General features: G+C 34.6%; 1 protein-coding gene across 20 annotated transcripts in view; it reads right to left on the reverse strand.

Moving 5' to 3' along the window:
- The window catches only part of CEP128 (centrosomal protein 128), a 210,430-nt gene that overhangs the window by 113,253 nt on the left and 69,895 nt on the right, over positions 1–27,282 (reverse strand). For 7 of the 20 annotated variants that reach the window (XM_086893509.1, XM_086893512.1, XM_086893513.1 and 4 more), the window contains 5 exons: positions 25,220–25,243; positions 14,790–14,867; positions 12,848–12,961; positions 9,210–9,318; positions 3,307–5,460 (listed from right to left, as the gene is read on the reverse strand). In XM_086893509.1, coding sequence (XP_086749635.1) covers positions 5,354–5,460; positions 9,210–9,318; positions 12,848–12,961; positions 14,790–14,867; positions 25,220–25,243 — 432 coding nt within the window. In that variant the 3' untranslated portion in view covers positions 3,307–5,353. Of the gene's footprint in view, positions 1–3,306; positions 5,461–9,209; positions 9,319–12,847; positions 12,962–13,831; positions 13,866–14,789; positions 14,868–17,804; positions 17,944–25,219; positions 25,244–27,282 lie in introns of those variants that run through there. The other 13 variants (XR_015288184.1, XR_015288190.1, XR_015288191.1 and 10 more) reach the window with 9 other exon arrangements.

Consider the following 27,282-nt stretch of genomic DNA (forward strand, 5'->3'; position numbering starts at 1 on the left):
CTTTTGATCATCTTTAGCAAATTTTAGTGTCACTTTCAAAAAATATTTTAGGTGTCAGCAACTGTTTATAAGGAAGATGATTTTATATTAACACACTGAAGAAATACCCTTTGTAATATGAGTATTTTAGGTTCCAGACTAAGCACTTAGATGTCCTCAATTTGTTGTAGTCTCATTTTTTGCCTTGCATCAGTAATATTTCAGGGATTTTGCAGCAAAGTCTATCCTTTACCATTTCCTTCTACAAACTGATAGCATAATCAATGCTGGCAATCAGAAAATCTAGACAAATGTAGTAAGAGACATTTACTTTGGCCTCTTTAAAATGAGACCGCGTGTGACGTGATGTTAGTCCATTTAATAAGTAGCATTTATTTTAGTAAACAAAAAAGAGTGTCAGAGTTCATATGAAAAGAGCTTATAAGAAACAACCACCATCAACACTAATGGAATTCCATGGGAACATAAACTACCAAAATTATTGATGGAGGCTAGGTGGAGAAATGATGGTATGTCTTCTGACACACTAGTGCACTGTACATGGCAGATGAGAAAAGCAGTCTAAGATTGAAACAACTCTGGTCTGAAGAGAAATGAAAATAACAGACTACTCAAAAACAACTTGTGCTTAAACAAAACACCCATCAAGGATCCCTAAAAAAAAGAAAGCAAAATTATCCTAAAAGAGATAACTCTATGCAGTTCTTGTTTTTAAATGTAATAATTTAACAAAAACATGTTAACAATCATGTTCCAAAAAATACTTAGTTCCAAATGGCACATGGTAGATTCCTAAATAAAATGACCAGAAATTTTAAAATATCATCACAGCATATTCTCACACTCACAGATTTTGTCATTATTAGGGGAAGAGAAAAAACATCTCATTGTTTCAGCCAGAGAAATGACAGATGTGCAACTTCAGCTTTAGAAACAGGAGAGCTAATATTGTTAGCACAAATGATAAATGTTGGATGTTGCTGGATTTTAACCACAGCAATCTCCTTCATTTTTGCTGTCAACATTCCCAAAAGCATTGCAGATTTTTGAATGACTTGGTTATTGGATTTTGCTGTGTTGTACTCTTGTACAGAGCACTAAAATATTCTTCAGATTTAAAATCTAATTTAGTTATTTACATAGAAAAGCAAGTAAGTTCATATTCACAGCAGTTTAAACATGCTTACAAGTAAAAAGTTGAGTTGTGCTAGAGTAGAAAGTAGTTAAGCATGAAAAAATAAATTATCCAAGATGGAATTTTATTTTGGGATCACTTTTATTCAGATGTAAATACTAGCTATAAGGCAGTTTTTAAGCTAAGGCATCAAGAATAAAAATGTTCTGAAATTTTAATTTAATAATGAATTATTTTCCATCTCTTCTACTGCTAGTTTTCCTCTACCACTGCTTCTAAATTCTACAATTACATCAAAATCACAGGACTCTGAGTGATGTCCTACTGCTCATCCATTTTTGACAAAGCTGTATTGTCAGATATTGACCTGCAGCTCACAAGAACTTCAGTATCAATTACTTCTGTGGGGTGACAACGGCTTAGAGAGATAAATTTGTTACTAACACACTGTAAACATGAAGAGTTTAGCATAGGTACTGTAAAATTTGACTGTAACAAACAGTGCCACAAAAATTGATGAAAAAATTTCAGCATGTAATAGATATGAGAATGCATGCAGGCTGCAGACTTCTTATTTTTAGCCATAAAAATTGTATCAGTGTTACAAAAATACCTAGTGATTTCCTTTCAAAGGCATTTTCATTAATGAAAAACCATTCAGTGCTACCCAGTGCAGAGAGACTATGCCTTGCAAGCCAGACATTAACTGATACGTAGATTCCTTAGCTCAGAAATTGATTTTAGAATAGTAGTTTCTTTGTTGTATAGGTTTTTCATGTATTTTCTTTATTTAACTTGCTGTAATAGTTTGTAAAAATATGGCTGAGCTTTGAATATCCAAGGAATACTTCCACCATCACTGAGGACTGGCTTCCATCAAAAATTTGATAAGTAAATGTAAGAAAATTGCTTTGTTTTGCACTGTAAAATTTTATTTTTTATTTTTGACATTTCTTTTTAGGATGACATAATTTCACAATAAAAATAAATTATTTTGTCTATTTAGTAAATATAATCTCAAAAGTAATTAAGTACTCTCAAGTCCGCTGTAAAAAATTAAGAACTGAAGGGCATAAAATTTCTAGCTTGTTCATGTGACAATTATTTGATGCTAAAATCAATGGTCAATGCATTTTTGAAAGCACAATATTTGAGCACTGTATTTCAGGACAGCATTAAAAAAACAAATGCCTAATACTAGCTTATAAAGACTGTATGTAGTTAGTACATACATAAAAAATTGCCTGATTTACCAAACGCTAAACAGAACAAAGGTTTAAACCATCATTTTTTGTGTGTGCGATACCACATTTCTGATTACTGAAAACCACTGCTTTGGGGAAGAATCGAGTAAGAGGTTATTAAAGGGTTAAAGTATAAAAAATTTGGCTACCAAAAGTAAGAGCAATTTTTAAGATGTGAAATATACAAAATGTTTTTATTTAAAAAGTATCTGCTTTTCTACTTTAAAAACTGAAACTGTGCAGAAGAGTATTATTTCAGACCAATATGGAAAAAATATTATTTCTTAAACCACAAAGGGACAGTTTCACATAATGTCATGAATGGAACTTTAGCCCTCAGTAAAGAGGAAACAAAATTCACTTTGTAATATGAACCTCTATCAAAGGTGGAAGAGAGACAAATATTACATGCTATCTAGACTGCCTTGCCAAGAGGGTAAATTTAAGAAAGAATTTCCTGGTTTTGGAGTCCATAAGTCTACTCAGTAATTTTTTTATTTATTTTTTTTTTTAATTTTTTTTGTGTGTGGTTTGACATATCTTGTGTTCTTCCACACAAGAGATGTGTGTTTTTATTTTAGAAAATTTTATAAATTATAAATAAATTTATAAAATTTTATAAATTTTATAAAAGGATATAGAACTGATGAAAACCCATTTACATGGGCAAAGGCGTGAGTACTAAGCACTGAATATACTTTAAGTTTTAAAGCCAAAATTATTCATGCAGTAGTAATTTCTGTCCTGTACAGTAGATAATTCCATTCAATACTCAGTGTAATAGTGAGCAAGATCAGACTGCTTATCTTTAGTTTTCTAGCAATATAAAGCAGTAGTGATCCTGTTTAAAGAATACATACTTCAGATTTCTAAGTTACAAGTCAGGAAAAAATGTATAAATACCTAAAATGGTAAGATTTTTACAAATTTCTTAGGAAAAAAGGGAAATTTTATTTCTGGTATTACTTCTCAGCTAAGACACTTAAAGCCCCATTTATATACCGACAGGCATTTTCATGTCCAAAAAAAACATTTAAACTTTGGTAAAACAGTTAGGGTATCCATCAGCAATCCATGCACCAGACCTTGTTACCACCTGAGGTGTTTTGAGAGCATGATTTACCGCTTCATAATATATTTCAAAGTGACATTTCTATGTTTTGGCCAGAATTTGTAGGTACCATAAAGTCTGCAAGCTGGTGACATTTCATTTTTCAGTTTTTTAAGTTTCAGCAGACCAAACCATTTAAAATATTTTAACTTCCATATTTCCACCTCTGCTCTGATCTAATAAAAAAAATAAATTATAAATGTTGGATCCACTTAAGTTTAGTTTATAGTAGCTACAGCTTAGCTAAACTCCATTTCATGACATCCACACTCTTTGTAGAGAGTAGAAGTTTATTTGTTGATGTTTTTCCTGTCCCTGTCATGGCCTTTGAGATCAGAACAGATGGATGTGCGTGTTTTGTTTTCTTGACCCTCTGAATGAGCAGATGGGCCAGAAGTCTGCAAAAAGCCAATGCCAGCACTACCATGCACATCATAATACACAACAAAAGATAAAGAAAACTTTTTAACCAAATCAATTTTTTTTTTAATTTTAAGCAATCTAAGTTCATGGAAAATGAACGGAGAATAAAGTCAGTATTTTTCTCATTTCTGTGTCTGATTTTGATGTTCTCAGCATGTTGTTCTGTTTGAGACAGGTTGAACACAAGGTGATTGTCAAGGAAGTGCACTGTCCAGAGCACCCATTGAGACTACAGAATGCTTCATCAGAGTATTAAAAAAAAAAAAAGTCCTCTTTTGAGATGGCACATCATGGCCTGTGAATTATACCTGAGACACCTACAGTGCTAAAAAATGACAGCGTTTCAGAGAAGAAACAAGCTTCCTGAATATGATAAAAGACTGAAAAACAAAATTCTTTGAATGGTGTTAATGTTGCTACAGTACTCTTGATAGCTTTGGCAAATCTTTTAAGGCCCTATATCAGTGATCCAGCTAGAAGTAGCTGAGAGGAGAATAAAACAAGAACCATCAGAAACGCTTGCATTTCCTTAAACAGAAGAAAATTCTTCTGTGATTTGCTCTATGAGACCACTGTAATGTAAAATTATGACCAATTTATATAGAATAGTGATATCTGAACAAATACAAGGGTGCAACACTGTATTTCCACAGTATTTTACAATCAACATGACACATCTTTTCTAACACAGGACAAAACAATAAATAAATGAACATTAAACACTGCTTTTAAAATTTTCACAGCCACATAGAAGTGCCTTTCAACATTCTTGATACAGAAGGGTGAGATTCAGATTCTTTAAAGCGCCTCACCAAGGCTATCTGATAAAACTCTTCTGGCCAAAAGAATAACTCTAGACAACTTATAATATATGCTGAACCTGAAACCAAGATGTGAATTTTCATTCGCTTTGAGAATTTTTTTTTTCCTTCTTCCTTAAATGATTTTTTTCAAACTGAGGGACCTAAAATCACAAATGTGTCTGCACAACACTGTATAATGACTCTCTCTCATAATAATAGGCAATTTCTGAATATTCTTTCATTATTAATAATGTTATTAAACATAATAAAAAAACAAGTGTCAGAACAATTCCTGTATAGGGATAAATGAACTCATAGCAAAGAGATCACAGGTATTTCACTTCACAGTATTTCAGGAATACAATCAATTTAGTCTAGGAGGACTGCAGAAACAAATACAAAGGAATAGCAAAATCCCAGAAAGCCTTTTGTGTACAAGTCACCTAAATTATCACAAGAGTTCATCAGAACCACTCTTGGTGCTCTTTCATTTAGGTGTTTGGCAATTGTTGAATCATTAAGGGTCACTCCTTAATGATCACTCCTACAGCAGATGAAATTGCCACTGTTCAAAAAACCAAAGAAAAGTAGAATGGAATTTACCACAGAGAAAACTGGTGTAGCTTAGTAAAATATTCTACTGCTTTCCTCCTTCTGCTTGCAGCTTCATTTCACTAACAGCAACATTAGGAGAATCTTCCTTGGTGGCACTTGCATCCAAAGGAACCATCCCTTTCATAAGTGCTAGAAATAAGTCACACAAAAAAGGTGATTAAGCATCTTCAGTATCACACATTAAGTCAGTTAGACTCAATGATCTTAGAGGCCTTTTCAAACTTATGATTCTCAGATTTGGTTGACTGACTATTAGTTTTTATTTGAAATGTGTATTTCATTATATGATATTATAATTTATTCAGCAAGTAATATGGTGTTAATAAATATTTAATATTCATAAGGCTATGAATTGAGAAACTGACTTATTTTTCTAGAGACATTGATTTTAATACTCTATAATACAGGCATAGCCAAGAGCTTTCTTATACACAAGAAATGTAGACTGTATTTTTTAAAAATTGGTTATTCCACTAAGATATATTTTCCATTTATTTTTCCATAATTTTTATTTAAGTAAGACAAACCTCTCAAAAAAAAATTTGTGAAGGAATATGTTTACCAACAGCATGGACTTAAGTCACTACATGACACTGAGCAGATGCTCATACAATGTCATACTGTGTATATACCTTAACAGGGTACACATATAGTGCTTATTTCTAAATATATTGTATTGCATCAAAATCCAGACAATATAAATTGACAAAATATCTTATAATAAAATGCTGAAGAAAAAAAATCAAATATCCAAACATTTAACAAAAGGTAAAAATTAAGGGAAGGAAAGTGGCTACCAGCTTATACAACATACCCTTCTTCTAATGGCCTCTTTTATAGCATAAGCATTTAAGAAAGTGGTCCTACTGAATATCCAGAGCACAAGTTTTAATGATCCAGTAAAACTGACACAGTACATAACCAAAAAAAAAAAGTTATACATAACCAAAATAAGAAGAGCCTTAAGAACTTATTAAAAACTGTACATAGAGAGATAAAGACAGGCATCATCGATACAGTGCAAGAGTTAATTGTTATGATAATAAAGCCTACATTCAGGACAACTTGATTTTATTCAGCTGTGGTATCAGTCACACTACATACCATGCTGACACAAGAGTGTGGTCTATCACAACTTATGATGAAGCCCTGGAGCATAAATTCCCAACAACAATAGAAAGCCTCTAAGACATATGGTTTCTGGGAAACCATCCAGGTTAAACCCTCAAAGTGATGAAATGTGCAAAGAGAAAGGCAGGACTCATTTCACAAAGCTAATGCAGAGCATGTGTAACTCTAGGGACTTTTGTACTCAAAATTTCAGGAAAATACAGTGGCAGTAAAAACAGTTTCTGAGGATTATTCTTTAGATTACAACTAGTAGTGACTGTCTAGACCAACCATTTTAGTGTGATAATACTGTAGAATGCAAACTACATCTAGAATAAATTCTCATTTAAACATCTTCATTTCTTAGAAAATGGGTAAAGAAACAAAAGCACGTCCCCTCAACATATTTTAAAATATGTTTGTAATGGAAAACCTATTATAATTGCAGAAATTATACCAGAAACAAAACACAATGTTGATGTTAATTACTTTAGTTTTAACTGCTTCCTGCATTGACAACTTTTTAATAAAAATATATATATATATATATATATATATATATATATATATGGAAACATATTGTTGTTCCCTTATTTGTTTTCCCTTATTATTTGTCCTTCTTTTTTCAACCAGTTTTAAACTTAAATACCATGATCTCCCTCACAGATAAGTTAAATTATATCAAATGAGTCTGCTCTTCTTCCAGGTGCTCTCTACAAATCATAGGAGACCCACACTGGGAAGGAAGCTTCTAGTACTAGTTATTGACTCTACAGTCTCTAAGGCTTCATGAATTGAAGAGAGATGGAATGGGGAAACATAAATCACAAAGGCTTGAAAACTGCTCCAAAAGATAAATGAAAGAAAAAAAAATCCATCCTTCTGTTTCTGAAGGAGACAATTAATCACAGAAAACAGATGATGACATGTATAGGAAGATTTATTAAAAGCTACAGTAGGTTTGGGAGCAACGATGTCAAATTATACTTCACTGTCAAAGTCTCAAATGATAATTAATTAATATCATTACTGAAATTAAAAGTTCATGATGTTTTTGTGATTATCATGACTTTTAATTGGCCACTCACTGGAAAATCTCCTTAATGCTAATACCACTGCAGAATTTTCACTGTCCTCAAGAACTATACCAACAACTTCAAAATACAAATTTGACTGGTGGAAATCAGTTTCAGCTTAAAGTGAAAATCAGTCACAAACCAAAGTCTGTGGAGAAATGCACATATTTTAGTGCCATAAGCACAAAGTAGTGAACTGAATCACCACTGTCTTTTTTTAATCACTTATTTTTTTTATCTCCAGAAAATTTAGTGCTTAGTGCTGGTTAAAAATAGTTGAATCAGAATATAAATATGCAGAACTCTTATCAGATTGGTATTCAGATCACATGGATCCTATTTCTCTTAAAACTGCCTAAAATTTATTTAAAAGTTTTAAAGCAACAAAGTTCTAGCTTGTTTAATATAAGCAGTATAAAGACATTGTCATATTTTAGGAACATTTATGCTGCATTTTCAAGTTTCAGTAAATTTTTGTAATGAATCACTTCTGGAATTCTTGAGATTGGAAGGGACTACTGGAGGCCATTTATCTGGACATGCTGTGAAGCATCAGTTACTTCTTTTCTATACTCAAAACAGGCTCAGCTTTGCTTTGATTTGCAATACTGACAGAGATGAGGTTTGGGAAAACGATAAAATCAACTCTGAGTAAAGGTAAAGTGTTCCTGAAGTACAGATGATACAGAGGTATTTGCTACTATGCTTTATTCCTACTGTTGTGATTGCCACTATTCCTATTTTGTTATCAGTTTTACTCTGCAGAAAGATACTAACTCCAGCTCATAGATTCTGAAAAGAGAATAGACCAATTGCCTTTAACCTCATCAGATCAGCTCAGGACTTACTGGTGAGCAGTAATGTACCAAAGCACTCACTCTAAGATGCAATGTTTTCATTGTGCAATGAAGCCTGAAATAGGACTTTCCACTACATAGAATGCCACTTTCTAAATAGGTTCCCAGTACACAAGCTAGCTATATTGAAAAGAAATGGAAGATGATACCCTTCTGAAGAGAAGTATTTTGATATTCATGTATTGATATGCTCAAAAAAACCCCTTAAAAACCCAGGTTTTAAGTTACTTTTGACACTTATGCAAAGGTGTGCCTACGTACCCAATCAAGACCTAATACGTCCTATGTTTTATTAAGCATTTCCCACCCATATCAGAGATCCCATGACTTCACATGAACTTAAGTTGTATATGCACAGGGTGGGTAGAGAAAAAACAGTTAAAAACACTATTGAAGTAGAATTAGTGAATTCAACTTTCATTGTCAAAATATTACACAAGCGTAATACTAACAGGTGCACATGAAAGATCTTGGAAAGAATCCATGTTTGAGAACATCTCTCTGGTCCCTCAGAAGACACACAACAATGAGTCAGGTATGACCCATTATGCAGACATTCAGGATTCAAGGGCAGCCCTTTTCCTTGGCATAGGTTTGGGTGACAAAAAAATATACCGTATGTCCCAGTCAAGAAAAAACCAAACAACTATCAGTGGGATGTAATGAAGTACTTCCTAGGCAAAGACATCCATCCAGCATCTAAAACTAAAACACAGAAAGGATGGTTCTAGCACTTCTTTTCTGAGAAGCAGTGTCTCATTCGTTCAAATAAAAAAAGGTCTTAGAACAAAAAAATAAGTTACCTGTAGATTTTTTGCTGTGATATAATACTTACAACCTGAACTTGAAAGCGGTGAGCTGCACAAAAAGCTGTTTGGAGTTCGCCAACTGGAAGAGTGAGCAACCACTTCTATATCAGAAATTTCAGCATCCCTTTTCACATCCTATAGGAACAAAATAAAAATAATTTTATCTGTTACTATAAAACATCTGCAAACTTTACAAAAAGCATACAGTAGCACACATACAGGCACATGCTGTGATTTCACACACACTGGAAAAGACTGATTTGAATCTCTGAATTCTCAGTATTGCAGTTAGGTTCAAATTAATTTGCTTACAAGTTTTATCCCCATTTCACCACTATAGCAAGTTGTAAAGATGTTCTTTCCTGGTCACATCACATCCACAGTTCAGGACATACCATATCAGCAGGACAGACATCAGTGAATGATGACTTCCTCATTAATGAATGGTTCATACTAATTCACTGAAGTTACACAAGTAGTAATAAATACAAATCTATTTTCTCTGCCCCTAAGGAAACTTAAAAGTTCATTGATTTCTCATATCAAAAAACCTAAAAGTGCTTTTGAATTGTTTTGTTAAACCATTAAATAAAGTCTGAAGTACAATGTTATTATTTATGTCTAAACCCATATAGCATAGCTTCTTGGTGAGGAAAGTCATTTGGTCTATAAGCTAAAAAGAGAAGATAAATTTAAAAAGGTCATTTAAACAAAAATCCCTGAAAAATCTCTATTAGCTCTGCAGCAAGTAGTCCCCAGTTACAATACCATCCAAAATAAGATTAAAAACTTGGCTTAGTATCCAAATTACTCAGTTTCTTGAAATGAGAAGAGGTTATAATGAATAAATGCATCAGTTCATAAAACACACAATTTTACTGCTGAATTCTTATCATAGACAGCCTTAGGGAATTTTGTTAAAACATCTTGCAATTTATTGTTCATGCTGATACTAAGATTTGAAAACTAAACAGAAAAAAAATAATTCTACATTAATTTAGAGATACAATGAGCTTTTGTTTCATCATTGAAGGATTTACTCCTATTAAGACTAATGGGAATTATACATATTAATCCCCTTATGTGCTGATGAGAGACTTAATACCTAAAGTGTTCATAACACAATAACAATTTTTAAAGAATAAAAAAAGTTTTTGTCTTTCCATACTGCTTGCAGAAATGCTTTAAAAGAAAAGCTCTTAAACAAGAAAGGTGCTTCTACCAGTATCTGCAATACAAAATGCTTTTCTCTTTACAGAAATATTAATGTACAGAATGTGACTTTTGTCATGTGTTTCACTGAAAATTACATCTGTATGTTGTGTTTGAGTAGATGTTTAATGGTCTGTGGCAGAGAAACTCTCCTAAAATACTTATATCTTTACATCAAAACAGTTATCTCTAGTTTTCCTCTGGCTTTCTCTTTTGATTTTGCTTCTGTTGTTATTTTCTTTTAATACATTATGTTTATAAGTTTTCCTCCCAGTTTCATCTTTATCTATTGTTATTTGGCCCTTTCTTAGTTGAAAAATCAAGATTGTTGTAGCTGATGGTATTTTGCCAGACTATGGCCTACTTTTATTACTGAAAACCTTCCATCTTAACACATACAAATAGAAATGATGATTTTTCTGGGCTTCTAAGCAACAGGTATTTTAAAGCCATTTGACAAGACTACAGAAGAGTAGGAAGATTGAGTGGGGACAAAAGAAATGACAAGAAAGAAAAAAACCTGCTTTCAGAGGAACATTCAACTTTGGTTTAATTTTTCCTCCTTAAAATGAAAAAAGGCTGGGACACAAGATTAGATAATGCCTGTCTGAGATCAATGTTGGCAAGCAAGCTGAAACAAGTGTATCATGAGAAAGGCTAGACAGAAAAACATAACAGAGGAGAAAGATTAATTCCAGAAGTAATTTCATCTAAAATGATCAATGTAAAAATTTTATAAGAAACATAGATTTTCTTATCACCTATCAAATATCTGTCTACTTTGTACAGCAGGGCCACTATGTGCACAGTGTGAACCAAAAATATCAGAAAGAATTCAACTTTGTCATCCTCAAACCTACACTCTTCCAGCAGTTAATTTTAGAGACTCTCAACTTACAAACAGTAAAGTTAAAAAAAAAAAAAAAAAGGCATTTGAGTTAGTTTCAAAGGAGGGTAAGAAAGGCAAGCATTAAAAAGTTTTTTTTGTCTAAGCTAGCCTGATCACCGAAATCAGATTAGCACCCGTCTGTTACTTGGTTTTGAACATTCTGTTCTATTTGCAACAGCCGTGACAGCAAAGCGTACTGTATGTCATGCAAAAACCCAATTAGGCCTGACTAAATGGAAGCTATTAAATGCTCTCGGTTGTCTAAAGAAAGAGAATTGTTTTGGAATCAGCTTTGTACTGGATTCTGATTATTGAGTTCAAATCACACAAGCTCAGTAAGTTCAGTCAGCTTAGTACAATGTTATGTTCTACCGTCAGCTGATTGCATTCCACTTAGCTTTTCAATGTTTTCCAAATTTCAATAGCTACTGATTAAGTAACGCTTGTGTGGAGGGAAGAGAAATTCAAGGTACTGAAGATTATCATCAGCAACAGACTGATTGTGCCTGTTTCCTTCTTTCAATTCTTTCTTACAGAAGAGCAAGATGGCACTTTCAAGTAACATAATACCTTCAATAGCAACTTACTAAGCTGAAATATTCTTTATTTATTTTACCTTTTCCACTTTTTAAAAGACGCTGTAAGTATGTCCTCATTTTGCAGAAGGAAGACAGTTACAGATAAGTTGGGGAACACATCATTTTGATAGACTGTGTGATTCTTGATTTGAGCTCAATTGCTTAGAGACACAGGAATGATACACTGCCAGAGAAACTGATTTGATTGAGATATGTAGCAGAAATACTAGTATGATTCTTCAGGTCTGATCACTTATTTCAATCACTTCCATAAGAAAACATAGTTCTGCTGAAGTAAGCTGCTATCACAATGACAGTGATATGACAATGAACAAGCTAATAAGGGAAAGAAAGCATGTTAATAATTAGAAAGCTGAACTCATTACAGGCAAAGTTTCTAAAGAAGTGCACTGGATTTGTATTGTTAGTTATTCATGCTCAGCACTGCTATAAGTCCAGTGAGTGACCTTCAGCAAATCACTTCCCTTCTGTTTGCCTGGATTTCATTTATGTATGAAAGAGACATCACACAGAATCGTTTGCAAAGAGTGCAAATAACTACTGAAAAATTACTATATGTGATTTATACATTAGTCAACCTTTTTATAGAGGAAACAGGTTTCTATATCTTTTACTTGAAAGGACAAGAGAAAATTGAACAAAACAATTAAAAAATTAAAAAATAGACAGCAATTTGACAAAGCAGGAAAACACTTCAGAGTAGTGAGACACAGTAAGATACCTTTCTGTGAAAGTTGAAAGATTTTTGGAAAGTACACATGGCACTTAAAATGAAGACAACTCTTAATTCATCAAATTTCATGCCATGTCAATATACCCTGCCATGCCATCAGTCTTGGTAGCTATATGAAACAGAAACATTTGTGAATCATTTCAGTCTGTGCTTGTACTAGGAGTTAATAAGGTAAGGTTATGTTACGGATTGAAAGTAATTGGGACACAAAAGTGGAGTACACACACATACCTTGACTTGCCTGACTCTTTGCTTTGAATCTTTCAGCTGTTGCTGCAAAGAACTCACTATGTCTTTATACTTCATATACCTCTCCTCAATCATCTCCATTCGGAAATGGGACTCCTAGAAATGCATTTAAAGATTTAGATGATTTCACAATTTGAAAAGTAGCTAGAAATTCTGACTATTGTAAACACCAGTATTGTCAAGGATTTTCACCACAGCAAGAATGAATTAAGTACTAACTATCAGAGGCTGAACTACAGGGGCCATACAAAAGCATACTGTTCTGTACAGAAAAATAATCTTAAAATACATGTAGATTAAAATGGAAATGGCCTGATCATTAATTGGTGAAAAACTTCTTGTAACCCTTTCCAAACTTCTGCAATATCGTACCTTCTAACAAAAATTCTGTAATGAATTTTTTTGAATTAATGAATTTGTAATGAAAAATTAATTACAACAATACAGAAACGAGCACTTGAAGAAGAAAGGGTTCTAAGGATATGGAACAACCAGTATTTTCAATAATTCTTCTCACTGGACTAGCTAATGATTCACGTGAATTAACAAATCTCCTAGACAACCTGAGAGGTTTATCAAAACTTACTTCCTCTTTCATTCTCCCTTCCTATGAAAACATTGAGGGACAAACTTGCTAGTTATTGAATAAAAAATTCCAATATGTTATTTGCAAATAGCATAAAGCTTAGCTTTCTAGGATAATAAATTATTTCTTAAACAAAATACTGTGTTGATAGGGACTTATCTTCAGAAAACCATCTTTAAAAAATTAAGCATGATGGAGAAGGAGAGTCCAATTGAAACCAAAGATTTTGCATTCCAATCTCACAAATATTGGCTAAGTTATAACTAGAGAAAACCAGAAAATTACTTGCCCTTGAGAGAGAGGGCAAGTGGGAAGGAGATTGCAGATGCCTGCTGAGAACAAAATTTTTCCTTTAGTAGAAACAGAAGGTAAACACAAACCTCTGTCAGAGGAAAAAAGCTCTTCTGGGGATACCTGAAATGTGAAATTAAAACTATGCATCTCAACAATACAATATTGTTCATAAAAAACCCCAAACATTTTAACCAGTACTTGCATTACCAAATCTGTTGATGATGACAACAATAGAATGGTGTAGAATTATTAACTGATGACCTCGTGCAGGAACACAAAATAAACAATGCTCCTAACAAGTTTCAAAATGTTTATGACAACCACAGATTAAGAAATTTTAAGTATCAAATAAAATGCAAATCCTTATGCATTTGTTGATCTGTGGTTTAATACTGATCTAAAATTTATATTGTGCAAGGAAGTTACAAATTCTTTTTTATTAAACCACACATTCCATAAATGGAAAATAACTATAGTACAGGGGCTTAGCCACTTAGCCAGTGAAAATATAATCTGAAGCTTATCACTACCAGTCAGTATGTCACCACTACTGTCAGTATGCCCTACTGTCTCCAAACACATCTTGATTGGGTAGTGGTGCTGAGAATGTCAGTGACAAGTACAATCATTATGTCAAAGCAAAACAAATAGTTGTAAAGATCATCCATCTTCACTCATTAAGTTAATAATTGAAACAACTGGCATAATTTATTTAATCATAAAATTTTCATTTGTAACATTTAATATCAGAATTTACCACTCAATAAAAATATTCTGAAACAGTAATTAACACATAGCCTGTTCTGCCCCATTATCAGTGTTTGCCTACATTATGGAGCAGTGTTAATAATTAGAACTAAATTTATAACTTCAAAAAGATCCATAGAAACATGAAAATAAATTTCAATATGTTTCTGTCTATATAATAAGTACATATGCAACTGTAAATATCTTATTAAACCACTTAACTGTACATTCATAGAGAATATTAATTAACCAAAATATTTTAGAAGTACTGAGAGAGTCAAATGAAATCTTTCTCACTCCAGTATCTTTGCGATCTTCTAACAGGCTCAGTTTCTCAGGCACAGATTCCAGGTGGTTTAAAGCTACTCGGGTACTCTAAAGAACAGAACACAAGTTGAAACATTAAAAATGAATCTATTCTTTCAGCCATCTCATACATTAAAAACTTCAGTCTTATTAGGGTACTAGTTCAAGCTTCCTCAGAGTGTTGATTTGCCTTGAAGCTCCATCACCTGTAGCTGTGGCACTCACTGAAGCAGCCATGTCAGGGGCTCCAGCCAGCCACACCTGCTGATGGGAGATGGAGCTCTCCAGGTCAGAGGCTGCCACGAGTGCCTGATGCCTCTTCATGAGGCAGGGCTGACAGTTCTTTTGCAGAAGGTGAGCTGTATTTGAGGAGCTGGTCACCAGATGAAGGAGTGACAGGAGTAAGTGAACAGGCTATGTTGTGTTTGAGCAAACAAGCAAAAAAGACTGGTATTTTCAGAGTCTCGCAGTCTCAAGACTCTCAGGAGTCATGAACCTCCATTATAGTGGAGAAGCAGATGGACACAGAACCGTGCAGGGTAATGAGTCAAAGGACTGTTAGCCAAGGATCTGTTAAAGATGAAGGCTGGAAGCAGGTGAGGGCATGTCCTAGGAAGAAGGTTCCTCCACCTTCTCAGAATTTGACAGGTAGGACTGGCACCTTCCACAATACATACGAGGCTCTGGAACTAGAAGGCCAGACTACTGGTGGGGTGGGTTAAGGTTTTTCTGGGACAGTGAGGCCTCCTAAAACAACATCACCTGTACTCTGCACCAAGCCCTCTGTTAACAGGAAAATGAAGGGTAGTTGTAATGGAAAACACCCTTCTAAAGCAAATGGAGGACTCGATATGCAGACTGGACCCAGCTCACAGAGAAGTCTGATGCCTCCAGGGACTAGAATAAGAGACATTATTAAATATAATATGGGAATAATAATATGATATGGGAAGAATACAGAGATGGTGCTTGTTGCTATAGGGAGAAAACTCATGGGGCCAAAGCTCTACTGGAGTTGAAGCTGGCCAGAAATGTGGAGGACAATAAAAGCAGGAGGACTATGACTGCAAGAGTGATCAACTCCCAGTTGACCCTAAACTTGTGTGGGATTTGCTGCTCCAGCTGGATCCCTACAAATCAATGGGGCCTGAAGGGATTAATTCAAGACTTCTCAAAGAGCCAGTTAATGTCATCACAAAACCTCTCTTGATATGTTTTGATTGGTCTTGGGAATCCAAAGCGATTCCAGCTTACTGGAAGCTGGCAAACCTTGTTACAATTTTAAAGAAGGGCAAGAAAGAGGACCCCAGGAACTACAGGACTGACAGTTTCCCTTTAGTGCCTGGTGAAGCTACAGAAAAGGTTATGCTAGGAATTATTGAAAAACACCTGAAAGACAACATCATGAATGCTCACAGCCATCTTGATTTCATGACAGGAAAATCCTGTTACTATCAAACTTGATTTCCTTTTATGACCCCCTTGAGACCTTGGGTTGGTTGCCACACTATAAGAAATATATTAAGCTGTTAGAGAGCATCCAGAGGAGGGCAGCAAAGATGGTGAAGGGCCTTGAGAGGACACCACATGAGGAGTGACTGAGGTCACTTGGTCTGTTCAGCCTGGAGGAGGCTGAGGGGAGACCTCACTGCAGTTACAGCTTCCTCATGAGGGGAAGAGGAGGGGCAGGCACTGATCTCTTCTCTCTGGTGACCAGTGACAGGAACCAAAGGAATGGCCTGAAGTTGTATCAGTGAAGGTTTAGGTTGGTTATTAGAAGAAGGTTCTTCACCCAGAGGGTGGTTGGGCGCTGGAACAGGCTCCCCAGGGAAATTGTCACAGAACCAAGCCTGACAGAGTTCAGTAAGAGTCTGCACAATGCTCTTGGGCACACGGTGTGGCTCTTGGGGATGGTGCTCTGCAGGGACAGGAGTAAGACTTGATGATCCTTGTGGGTCTCTTCCAATTCAGCATAATTCTGTGATTCAATGATTTATTTCCTATTTTCAGATTAGGCATATGGTGTGTACTACTAAAAAATTAATTACAATTCTAGGGAGAGTTAGGGTTGGACTCAACAATAAGATTTCACACTCACACCCATCATGCAAAAAATGTAGTCTATTGCAAACTGCAAAGAACTGAAGAAAATAAATATCATGGTTTTGGTTTTGTGTCCAGATGAAGCTGGTTGATCATGCACAATTAACAGTCATGTCCCACAGGCCAGATGCCTCAGCAGCTGAAGTCTGCTCTTCTATTATTTGCCGAAGAGCAAGTAAAACCAGAACTATTTGTACTTTCTGAACAACAGTCAATATTTCCTCCACGATTCTAAAAATCACACTTCTCTGGATAAGGTTCTGCTAGTCTGGTATTCAATCTACCGATAATGGGCTTCATTAACCATATTATTGCCTTGGTACTTTAAAGCAAAATCTTAAAATAAATGAAATCCATCAATCCTGAAATCAAATATTACCTTGTAAAGCCTGTGCAAACCGAGTTAACTTGCCCTTAACTACAAAAGCTCTGTTACTAGTTCTGGAAAATCTCAATTTGACCACCATGAAAAACATTCAATTTAGGTCCCAGACTAAAGTCCTGGTTTCAGTCACAACAGGAGAAGAAAAATCAATGGGAGCTTCTCTGCACTAGTGGCATCAACTTCAAGAAGATGGAGACTAGGAGTGAGGTATGGAGAATCAGAAATTAACAAGGTAACCTAAATGAAGACACACCATCTGTTTAAAAGCAATGATGTCTGCCTTGTTAGTTGCAAACATTCAGTTTTTAAGGTTTTAAGACATACTTATAACAAACAAAGTTCAAATTTCATAAGCAATGGGATTCATTTATAGCCAACTTGGACTGAACTTGTAGTCAATAATCAGTACCAATAAACTAAATTAGGTAGAGGATATGAGACTCATTCTTCTGTTTCTGCAATTGTATGTATGCAAGAATATAATGTATATAGATGTATTTCTCTATCTATTTACCCACCTTGTTTTAATACAGATCATCTGTGATCTGTTCTCATCAAAAAAGGAACTTAGGCCCTAGGTGTAAGCCTATGTCTTAAGCCATCCCGTTTTTCAATTCCTTCTTTGATTTCAATGCCAAGACCTCATGTCAACACTGCCTGTAAATGGATTTAAGGAAGATGTTAACCATCTATTCTTTGAAAGTGTCTCCTAAATATATCCCCTCTATTTCATGCACTTTTTCATACAGAAAAAATTTAGCTGTTTCTCTGCTAGTCCTTATTAGTTACATTATTAAATATAATTCTGAAAGCAGAAGACCAGTCTTTGGGTTAGATGCATATTCAGTCCTTGGTTTTTTGGTTTTGTTGAGAATCATGTGGATAAAGAATGGTATGTGCTACTTGGATTTCTGAAAGGTGTTTTAGACTCCTAAAGTTTAAATCTAACTTCACATTCAAAATGAGGGGCTCTAAGGTGACCATTGCTGCTCAGGAAACAGATCATGGGGTAGTGATACATATTACCAAGAATCTGCTAATGCAATGCTCAGTATCAATCAGAAAAGAAAAATCAACACTCAATATAATCAGGGCAGATAAAAAGCCAGAGAACATAATTGTCCCAGATCATTAATCCAATTACATCTTGACTACTGATTGCAGATGTGAATCTTTATTTCAAAAGGGAAATAGGGAAAAGCCAAAGAAGTTGAACAAGAATTTTCAAAGCCATGGAGTGCTGTTTCCAAGTGAAAAATTATAAACACAATACTCTAAAGAACAGGACTCTTCAGCCAGGAAGAGAGATGCCTGAGGGGACTAATGACCAATTTGCATAAAATCAAAATTCACATAAAGATAGAAAATTTTATATGGCTCTAAGCAGAAAACTGGGCGAGTTCATGAATGAGAAAGACCATAGAATAGTTCCAGATTCACAGAAACTACACTTAAGTAGTAGCTGTTCAAAGCCTTTGAGCTTTGAACAGCTGGATTCAGAATGAATAAAAATGGAAACAAAATACATGTCAGTTCTGTTCATAGAGTCTGCCCTATGCATTTTACTTTGGCCATTGTTGCAATGTCTGTAGCTGGGCTAGACTGACCTTCGGTCTTGACCAGAATGGTTCATTTTATATTCTAAAATTCTCACGGTTTTCTGAGCAGTCTGAGGGACTTGAATAGGAAAGTTAACTACTAACTAATAGGAAAGTTAACACTAACATTTCCAGGGACAGAAATGTGTGTCCTTTCCATAAAACAAATTAAAAGAATGGTAGTGATGTGCAAATAAAAACAGATAAAAAGCCAAGTTTGTTGTTAGGAGAGGTTCAATAAGGAAGGTGGCAATGAAAGAATACATTGAAGAATGTGAGGGAAAGATGATGAAAGAGCTTTTACCTGGCCCACGGAACTGGTCTGGTAATTAATGAATATCACAGCAACCTCCTCAAGATGGTTCAAATGCCATACTTGTATCATTAATGACTACACTCTATTCTATTAAAAAGATGGATTTAGCCACAGAGATAAAATGTGGAAAAGGATGTTGGAAGCAACTGATATAGAGGGAAATTAAGTACTGTTAATTTTTTTCCCAGAAATCAGAAAGCTGTATGCCATAATGAATACAAGTAATCCTAAAGGCAGCAATCACATCTGCTTATGTATAACAAGCAACAGCAGGTACTGACCCAGTGCACTGATGGTAATGATAAGAGGAAAAAAAAACCCATTGTACTGACTGAGGCAGTATTAATAGCATTTTACTTAACAGCAGTTCTCTTCGACAGACTGAGTGCTACTAATCTTTCTGTTTTTAAAATAAAGACTATTTACTTTTAAAAGGGGCGTTCTATGTTTTCACAGAGAATGACAAAACAAATTACTTATTTTCCATGACTTCATACAAACACTTTGATGCTTAAACTGCATGTGAACAGTTAATCCTCCTATACTGATGTGTTCCTGGTAAAAGAGTTTCACACTGTCTCAGGGGACAGATCTAAATCAAAATCGGACATATTTTATTTTTAGCCTCAAAGCTGCAATGCTAAATGCAAATAAATCAAATAAATAAATCAAAGCAGGTTTGTATATAGTACTCCTGAAGTTTGCCTTTATAGTCAATATATTGAAAACACATAAACCAGAAACCAAACTTCATTGACTTTCAAGTACAGTACTCCTTTCTTTTCTGAGGTAGGTAAAAACAAATGGCTATCTGTATTGCACAGATATTTTTTTTAAGAGTTGATTTAAGTAGCAGTTAGCTAATCCCCAAAGAATAACCATAAAAAGATTAAATGCAACGTCATTATAACTGGCTGCAATACATGTCAGCAGGCAGTTACAATTCAAATGAAAGATACAATGTTAGAGGTGACCTAAAATGACTTATTTTTAAATGACCTTAGTGTATTGAATACCTAAATTGCAAGAACAGGATGCACCCAGCATGTTTAAAAGTATCCTTTGCTTTCACTGTTAAGATCTGTAAAACTGTGCACTATCAGCTTCAATCTCCAGCTCTCCACTGATAAATCATACACTTTTCTTTTAAGGAGATGGTTCTGCTTAAGAGGCCTGAGATGCTCTGCTGACTTTTATATGCCAGGCAAACTCCATGATAGCTGGGACATTCTGTGAATAGTACATCATACGTAGAAAGGGAACTTTCAGAGAAACCAAAAAAATGTATTTTGTATCTTTATATTCCACATATATCATGACTCCAATTAACCACTGTTTTGATGATTTCAGCGCATCAAGAAGTCAAATTACCTATATAAAGGTAGGCGACACATGTAACTTTATCAAATTACAATTTCAATCCTCAGCTGGCTTTTTTTTTCTGTATTGAATTGTTTCATGATAGTTTTAATAAGTAAGATTTTTTTTAAGCAAAAACTACACTAATGAAAAACAAATCACTTTTGCTAACAAAGCATTGCCAATGTCAAACTACTTGAACGTTTAACTTAGATTCTAGATGTTTGTCCATGGAGTGGACCACATTTTAATTAAAGGAACTTCATGAATGCATCCTTTCCTGTTTGCAATGACATTGACTGTCTTTTCCCTCATTCATGAGTGCATGACATCCCTGTGCTAACTAGGGGAATTATTTACATGGGAAAATATTAGGAAAGTATTTTATGAATTTGTTTGATGCATACTAGCAGCTGGAAACATGGAGGAAATTGTTGTCTTTTGGCAAGCCAGCCTTCTGTGAATCATCACTCAGTGCTCCAAGCACTCTGGGGATCCATAGGACTAGTTTTTGAGAATCTATTCTTTATCGTTTACTAAAATTTTGATCAGAGACATCCAGATGTAATTCCTGGAAATTAAAAGAAATGTAACACAAAGAGTGTGTAAAGTAATGCAATGTTAATGGGAGCACATTTTCAAAAGGTTTAAAGATTTCCTTGTTGCGCATGTTTAACATTATGAAGCATTGCAGGCTAAAAATCTTTACATGTAATTTATGTGTATTTATTTACATGTAAGTTTTCATCAAGGCTTCCAGAAAGCATTGCAAAAATTCAATTAACACAGCCTTCATGGGAAAGAAGAAATATCATTCAGGTTTTCAGGTGAGAAAAACTAAAATACAAAGAGAAGTTATTTAAACAAGGTTTCACAGCAAATCAGAGTAAGAAAAGAATTAGTTTTCCTTATGGATTTCCCTGTTTTAATAAAAAGCTGCACAATAATGAGAGGAAAAAAATCTGTGGTGGCATCAATAGGTGTTTCTGATATCTGTGGTCCTACGGTTTTAACTAGATCAAATATAAAGCATTTAAATCTAAAATGAAGGATCTAGTGGGCTCATTAGAAACATCTAGTCAGTAGTCTGCTATCAAACAAAATTTAACTTATTTTGTGATATATAAATCAAACTGAGAAAAATAATGCAAGCACATATCTATGTCTTATCAAGTTACTTTGTGTGGAAGAACTCAGATACATATTCCACAGATGAAAGGCCAACATAATTCATATAAGAAGCCTCTGAGGGAGCTGGGGTTGTTTATCCTGGAGAAAAGGAGAATCAGAGGAGACCTTATCACTCTCTACAACTGACTGAAAGGAGGCTGTAGCCAGGCTGTAGCCAGGTGGACCCAGGCAAGTGACAGGAAAGAAGAAATGGTCTCAAGCTGCTCCAAGGAAGGTTCAAGCTAGACATTAGAGGAATTTCTTCACTGAGGGGGCATTGCAACATGTTATCCAGGGAGGGGATGGAGTCACCATCCCTGGAAGTGTTCAAGAAATGACTGGATGTGGCACTTGGTGCTATGGTTTAGTTGACAAAATGTTGTTCAGTCAAAGGTTGGACATGATGGTTTCAGAGGTGTTTTCCAACCTCAGTGATTCTATGATCCTCTGATTTCTCAAGAGAATCCTGTGGATGGAACTCATAGGATCTGTCTTTAAAATTCCATTTACATGTAATTATACCTACTATGTTAAAAAAAATAATAAAAACTGAGAACATGGTATACTACTACTCCTATTTCAACTGAAAGAAATAACTTTAGATACCTTATGTCTTTTGCAATAAGGATTTTTCCTGACATTTTTACTTTCTCTAATTAAAAGCTGAAGGATTTTGGTTTATTAAACTTTGGCAAAAATGTTCAATATTTGCAATGTGTGGAATAGATTTTCATAATTTTGAAAGGAGCTTAGATAGAGCATGTAGGGTTTTCACTAGGAGCATTGCCAGCAAGTCAAGTGAGGAGATCCCTCTCCTCTAGTCAGCCTGCAGTTAGAGTGCTGGGTCCAGTTTGGGGTTCTCCTGTACAAAAGAGACATACAAGAGCCAGTCCAGCAAAGGACAACAAATTTTTTAAGGGACTGGAGCATCTCACCTGTGAGGAAGATCTGAGAAAGCTGGGATTGTTTAGTGTGGAGAAAACAAGGCTTTGGGATGTCTCATCAATGTGCACAAATATCTAAAGGGAAGGTGTAAAGAAGAGGGAGCCAGGCTCTTTGCAGTGCTGCCCAGTGACAAGCAGTGGGCACAAAGACAGGAGGTTCCATCTGAACACAGGAAATGCTTTTTCACTCTGAGGGCTACAAAACTAGAGGTGATTGTATTAGGAAAAAACCTGAAAGAACAAGTGAAACACCAAATAGTAGGGGGCAGAGGATTGACAAGTATCTGGGTATTAAACAAGAGCAATAAATAGATAGGGTGAGAAGACAACATCAAGGAAGAAGGGAAGAGAAAGTTGAGTATTATGAGAAAAGGAACAGCAGGCTGCTAGCACCCTCAGGAAGCAAAAGTTACTTGGTGGTAATGAGCAGAGGAAAGACTCTGGGAAGCCCAATGAAGGGAAGTGTCACACTGGCTTGCCGATGAAAGAAAAGGAAAGGGTGAGGCAGGCAGGACAGAGGATCTCAAACTGCTCCTGGTCATTTTTATAAGATCAAAGAATGACTGTGTTCTGGGAGGACCAGAAAGCCTTTGATGTAATGGTAGTTCTGGCAAGACACTACAGAATCAAAGCAAGAGGAAAACAAAGTGTTAACCCTTTGATTCAGTATTTCCTCTACATTCATAGAAGCAAAGTATGAAAATCATGAAATAATTTCAAGAGCTAACAGGAAGACTTACTTATTGATAGAAGGCACACAGAGAGACACAGAGAGGGAGACCAAGCACATAAAAATGGATGGTGGCAGGCAGTCACATAATCCCTCTACAAAATGCATTTGGTATTGTTAACCTTCCAATTCTTCTTTTAAATTGGATGATAAACCAGAAAACTGATGCAAATTTGAGCCTGCTACAACAAGAGAATAATCTAATAGCTTTTACGTTGCTGAGTGGATGCAGAGAGAAATTTGTTTTACTGGTATGCAAAACCTTACTTTCTTGAACATAAAAATACACCATAACAAAATGCATAAATGTTCATACTGAACAGAAAATTCATATTAAATAACAATTTTGCTGAATACTTACAGCATTACTGGAGTTAACCTAGATTTATGAACATTGTAAAAAACAGTTGAATTGTGTCCAGAAAAGCCCGATCCAAGTATTCTAAGAGTGATAAACTCACTTCTGGATTCTCTACTGAAAGCAACAAGCTGTTTTATTGATCAAAGGAATGCATATGTTCACTGGAATAACTTCAGGATGTGGTTGATTTAAAATTAAATTTTGCAGTCTTCTATGTTAGACTAGTACTAGTAAGGCAGAGGAACATGACTTGCAGCTTATGCTCACAAAGAACAATATGTAGTTTATAGAAACCCACTAAAATCTCAAGCACAACATAGTAGCAGTAGGCACCTACAAAATGTATCCTGACTTCTTTACGAGAAAAAAATACACTTTCCATTGCAGGCTCATCTGAGGCAGATTTTTTCCCCCTAAAAATCATACACCTTTCTCAATAAATAATTCAGAGCCAAATCTTGTATGTAACAACTAAGAATAGCTACAGAATAACTCAAGAATAAAGTAACTTATTTTATTTAAGGATAAATCATATTAATTCTCTCAAAATGTCAGACTAAATAATTGGTCACTAAAGTAATAAGGCTATTTACTTGTTACTAGCTATGAAATAATTAAATTCACTTTAATTAACAGTATTAAACCAAATAAATAAGCCAAAAAAAACATATAATCTCTAGATACTCAAAACCTCAGTTTTGCCTATACTCCTCTGGCACTTCTCAAGAGTTGAAGGATTATTCCAGAAAACATTTAGGTTCTTCAGCTCCCTTTATATCCACAAGAGAGTCTAAGAAACCTTGTTCTTCCTTACCTTCCAGCTTCTGCTCCTGTCCTGCAAAACTTGTTGGAGCAAGAAGTGGTGTACCTATCTATTGAATCATATGGCAGAATCAATCTGATTGGAAAAAAGAGACAAAATATCCAAAAGCTTCTCCTAAAAGGGTACTATCTGTTCTCAGGCTCCTTAAGGGGGTGATCATTTACTTTTTTAGTTGCAGTGTTGATATGGGCAGATAAACTGATTCTATCCTGCACCTCCTAGACCAAACAAGTAAGCACATAGAGTACTCACTGAAAGAATTAGATCTATCACATGGACCTCAAACACTAGAAGTGTTAAAAAAAATAACATTTTTTATATTGATAAAATCTACAACATTTCTCTTCCCATGGAGGGGATGAGGACTAAACTCTGTACTAAAGTACAGAAAAATGACAACATTGAAATACACTGTATTCCATATAATTATATTCCATATAATGAGTACACAAGTACTACACAGAGAGCTGCAGTGTAAAATTATCACATCTTCTCTTAAAAGTAAAATGACAGTTAAAAACCCAGAACTGCAACCTTTTTTAAAAAAATTAAATATATATATATAAATAATATTTTCACAATTTAGACAAATGTAATTTGGATTGCTTGGGAAAATAATTTAAGGAACTTACCATTTCTAAGGCCATAATACGTTCCTAAAAGCAAAATACAAGATGCCATTAGAAAGCAAAGAATAAAAACACAGTGTAAGTCAAAGAATGATGGATGAGATTAATTTTGGGATTTTGGTGGTCTCACATGTACAGCTTTTTGTAAAAAACTCACTGAGTAGGAACTGTTGTACTTAATTAGATGTCTTTATCATACTTTATATCATATATATACACTATATATATATATCATACTTTATCATATATATCCCACATAGAAATTTGCCCCAAAAATAAGAAATCACCCAGAAACAAGGTGAGAAAGGTTTTGAAAGAAATTACTCCACAGTATATTTTTTCCAATTAGTGCATTAGGTTTTCAATATTGCTGATTTTACTCTTACATATCCCAAACAATTATTTCTTTTTTTGATAATCTCTGACAGTAAATCTAGCATGCTTTGGAATTCATGTCATCTTAGCATCAGGCTTAGTTTTCTCTTACGCATTTCCTTAGAAAAATAAAAAGTAATTTCTATATCATTATTCTTTCATCCAGAAATAGCTCTGAATAATGTTTTATTAATAACAGGATGACATTAGTCAATTAGTCAAACAAATAAAACAAACTTGTATCAGTTTTAATCCAGCACAAAATACAGAGAACCCAGAATTACCTGATTTACTCTATATATTTTAACATTCTTTTCCCGTTTCAAAGTATTTTAAAGAAAAATATGAAGTTAGTAAAATCAAGATAGTGTACTCTGGTACTATATCCTGACTAGGTATGGTATTTTAAATAGTTTGACAAAACATATATTCAACTGTTTAGGTGAGTCCACATTTAGAGTATGTGACCATTAAGACATTACAAGAACTCTTATCTTACAAAAATATTACTCAATTTTTTTCTCAGGCAAGGAAGTGTATCACATGCTAAAGTCTTTATTCTTCCCTAGAAGCAGGTCTGAGATACAGACTATTTCTGTACATCAGAAAAAACTTATGATAAAAAAATATATTGAAAACTCGGAAATTTTTATTCTGAGATGTCTGTTCCTCCACAAAACTGAAGTGGCAAACACTCATATTTATTTAAAGATTCTGCAACAAAACACATACTCATTACCATAAAAAAGATGGTATTTACAGATCTCATAAATTTCTGATTATAATGAACAACAATTCAGATGTAAATCTTTCCAGTTAAAGAGGACTGCTTTGAAAAAAAAGGTCCTAGAGTGAGTGAGGAGGATTCCAATGATAGAATAAAGATTGTTTTCAAATTGACTCATGCGTTAAATAAAGTGCATTATATAGTTGCCAAATTCTAAATATAATAAACTCTTAAAATCTCACAGCAGAAAATTTTCTGAAAACTAGCATCTAATGTATTAGGAAATTTACCAAGGATAATTTATACACTACTTGACTGTGAAAGCAAGGATATGTGAAGGGAGAAAAAAACTGCTATCAAGCATTTGAATGTAAGAACAACAGCCAGAGCACTACAATTCACACACTTAACCAGAAATGCCAGTTAGGGAAAGGAATAAAGCAATTTAATCAGGAACATGACAGTCAGGCAGGCACATATTGCCATGCAAGACACTACTATGATGAAACTTCCTGCAGTCTAAAATTACTCCTCATTCAATCAGAAGTAATATCATTAGAACAATTTGTCAACCATGAAGCTTCACATGAAAGCAGATGCAGAATTGCTTCACATGAAAGGAGATCTTTTTACATTGATGTAACCAGATATGCACCTGTGTAAACTGCTTGCGCAGACAAGCTCTCAGCCTTGTTGAACTTGAGCTGCCAGAAAGCCAGGCCAAGATTTTTGATTGAACAGGAAACAGCTGGATTGGTGTGTTGTGTAACTTTTGGGTCTTGTAACTTGTCTCTTCTAACTGGATCAGACTGTTTGTACACTAACTTCTTTGATACCTCTAGCCCTCAAAATGCCTTCTATTTATTATATGAGAAGTCTTAAACTCCTATGGTCAAAACTCAGGTCAATACATAGTGTCGTTTCCCTTATGAGCCTTATCTTCATATTTCCCTCACAAAAGTCC

Source organism: Cyanistes caeruleus, chromosome 6 (assembly GCF_971803275.1).
Source record: "Cyanistes caeruleus chromosome 6, bCyaCae1.hap1.1, whole genome shotgun sequence".
NCBI classification, from domain to species: Eukaryota; Metazoa; Chordata; class Aves; order Passeriformes; family Paridae; genus Cyanistes; species Cyanistes caeruleus.